The 3,204-nt window shown below is 37.6% G+C and overlaps 1 protein-coding gene across 1 annotated transcript; it reads left to right on the forward strand.

Moving 5' to 3' along the window:
• Window positions 1-370: 370 nt before the first annotated feature.
• LOC108846914 (uncharacterized) lies at window positions 371-1,366 on the forward strand. The gene is made up of 5 exons (XM_018620098.1): window positions 371-441; window positions 523-634; window positions 711-868; window positions 944-1,064; window positions 1,133-1,366. The coding sequence occupies exons 1-5, from the start codon at window positions 371-373 to the stop codon at window positions 1,364-1,366; spliced, it is 696 nt and encodes a 231-aa protein (XP_018475600.1).
• Window positions 1,367-3,204: the final 1,838 nt, after the last annotated feature.

Below are 3,204 nucleotides of genomic sequence, written 5' to 3' on the forward strand. Positions count from 1 at the left end.
AGGAACTTATATAGGATTTTTAGCAATGCGCATGGATCTTGTTAGACCAAATTAACTGAGCCAGATAATAGGTTTTTACATTCAAAGTCAACATCAACGCCATAAATCCAATAAATAAAATAATCCCAAAAATATCGATAAAAACAAAAAAAAAAGTCTGAAAAAAACAAATAAATACACCCAATAACACCAACCGTCCAAATATCATCTACTCGAAGGCTCAAAGTCATGAAATTTTTTACATATTATAGTAAGAAGCTTACTCGGCTCCACCTGTGTTCGGGTTTTATGATTTAGTTTTTTGTGTGTAAACTCATATAATTCGTTTTGTTTGGTATGGAACAATGGTTATGTTGCAGGTGTCTTAACTATGTCGTCTCTATCATCCTCACGTGTGTTTTTTGACATGGATGTTCAACCAACCAGGGAATATCTTGCTTGGTATGTGATCATTTGTTGATTTCGAACGTCTACTTCAATCCACCAAATGTCTTACTTCTTTTTTTTTGAACATTTTCTCAGGTTTGAATCAAACATGGATGTTGCTAATAGAGTTAACGCTGAAATTGTCACCAAGGCTGAGACAGCTACTATAGGGGAATTAATCTCTTACATGCAGAAGAAAGAGGCAAAGGTACAATATATCATGCTTTCAAACCTACGTTATGACGGCTTTAGTAATTTATGATTTTCTCTGATGCAATTCTCAGGTTGCTTGGTTCGAGTGTACAGCCGCTATTGATGATGTTGTGCGTGGTTGTGCATGGTATTATATTTCTTGTGGTGAGTGCAAGACTAAAGCAACCAAAGGGCCTACCACACTTATGTGTAAAAAGTGTGGAAAGACTGAGATTGTCGGTGTTGCAGAGTAAGATTTATACTTAAGTTTTTTTGTGTGTAAGATATACTCTCAGCATCCATTATTAATGTTCCTGTGTCACAGGTATCTCACCAAGATCTCTGTCTATGATAACACTGATCATGCAAGCTTTGTGCTACTCGGGGATGCTGGGCATGAGTTGAGTGGGAAGAAAGCCTTAGAATTGGTTGAGAGCTACTTTGAGGTAGTTATAAAACTGTTCATCATACAGTTTTTATATTGTGTTCTTACAAGTGTATAAATTGATATCAGGCCAATGAAAGCGTGGAAGATGGTCACATGGTCCCGGTGCCACAAGCCCTGATTGCTACCATTGGACAGACTCGCACGTTCGTTATTAAGGTATCAAAGCACAACCTGGATGGGAAGACTCAAGCTTTGACTGTCACCAAAGTTCTCCCTCTCAGAGTTCCAGCACTTGAAGGCACCATAGAAGAGACGTTGATGATGGACCTGCTGATGAAAGGGATGAAGCTGCAGGTGTGACTGTGAAAATAAGCTCTGATGGGATTGAGTCGGGAGAGACTAAGCGTGCCAAAAGTGGCTGATAAAAAATTTGTTCTGGTTTTGTTCTTTGTTTTAATAAAGACTATGCTTTGTCCTCTTCCTTTCTGACTTTGTTTTTTCAGCATTTGAGTAACCTTGGTTTTTATTAAAGACTATGCTTTGTTTTCTTTCTTTTTGTCACGTCTGGATTATGGAATAGTCTATTGTTGTGGGCAAGAACCCAAACTGGCCGGATGGTTGATCTAGAGAGAGAGAGTGGGCGGCTGGATGGTATGGAAAGGATGGTGCTGGTTTTGTGCCTGAAACAAAGGGAGATTTTTATAAGTTTTCTTATGGGTTTAAAAATGAAGAACAGAAAGTAAACTAATAAGAAAACTAAGAACAAAAGCAAATATGATTTTTATGGGATTTTAAGATGCAGAATAAATGATATGCAAACAGAAACAAAAAGAAATAAAAATCAAGAACAAGGATAGAGAGATGGAGGATGGATTCAAGTTGCTGGACTGAAGTCTCTCTCAACAAGAACAGTGGATGGAGATGGATAGATGTGGGATTTGCTTGCTGGACTGAAGTCTCTCTCAAGGCAAATCAATGGATGATGATGGAGTGTAGATCGCCACAAACTTTGATGGGGGAACGCTTGATAAGATCTTGAAATGCTCTCTGGCTGCTTCTCACAAACTAGAAAGACTTAAGGGTTTTTGTTTTGCTTCAGCAAAGAAATTTCATAAAATACTAAGTGCCAAAAATCGGCCAGGCACAAGAGTTATATAGGGAACTCCCTAATGGACTCAAAAACATAAAAGGCTTAAGCAAGAAATAAAATAAAACAAGGCCAACAATTGCCCAAGTCTTTGAACCGAAATTAAATTAAAAAAGAAGGTAAACCGGCTCGGTAGAGATTGCCTTGACCAAAGCTAATAACATGCTTGCATGCTGCCTCATTAAAACCTTACCAAGAAAAACCCAATTGGGACAAAAACTTGGTGAGGAAAAAGAGTACAGCACATGTTACTCACTCTGATGGCTGGCTGAATCTCTTAACCGGAAATAGGCTGGTTGGATGGATTGAGAGTTGATTCTGAACCGAGATTGAATGTGGAGAGGATGAGGCCGGTTCGGTTATGTACAATGGAAGAGAACTGAATTGGACCGGGCTGATCTTGAGCTTCTATGGAGCCGGTTGGGTCTTCAATCTTCAAACCAGACATCTCTTGAATCAATAGCTGTTTGAAACCTTGATCAATCAGTTCTTGAACCGCCTTGGTGAACCCATTACTTAACCTTGCTGAACCTGATCTTGTAGTCGGACCTTTATGCACTTGGGGAACCTCAGCTTGAGTGACCACAACATCTATAATATGTATTATTTCAAGGAGACTGAAGAAAATTGAACGTGATCATTCTTCTTCTACATCTAATGTATATTTCTTCTACAATAGAAATAGCCTTATTGTTTCAATGCATATGACTTGGCTTTTGTATACGTGATCCATCTCTATCTAAACTGAGGAAAAAAAAACAAACTTCCATGTCACTTTCATCTATTCTATTAATTCTGCAGTTTGACCTATTGATAAACATTTGGTGCAATTATATTTTTAACATTTTACTAATTAACTGCCTTTAGTCACATTTTAATACAACTATTACGTGACTTTCAGTTATTATTATAATAACTTTCCTTTACTTCCTATAATCTAGGAGCCCATTACTCTTTTCCCTTTGAACATTAACTTTCATAAATTACTCTAAGAGAAATTTTTGGGTTCACCCAACCAATAGAATTTCGCTATTTCATATTCAGTATCTTC

This window comes from Raphanus sativus, chromosome 1 (assembly GCF_000801105.2).
Source record: "Raphanus sativus cultivar WK10039 chromosome 1, ASM80110v3, whole genome shotgun sequence".
Lineage (NCBI taxonomy): Eukaryota > Viridiplantae > Streptophyta > Magnoliopsida > Brassicales > Brassicaceae > Raphanus > Raphanus sativus.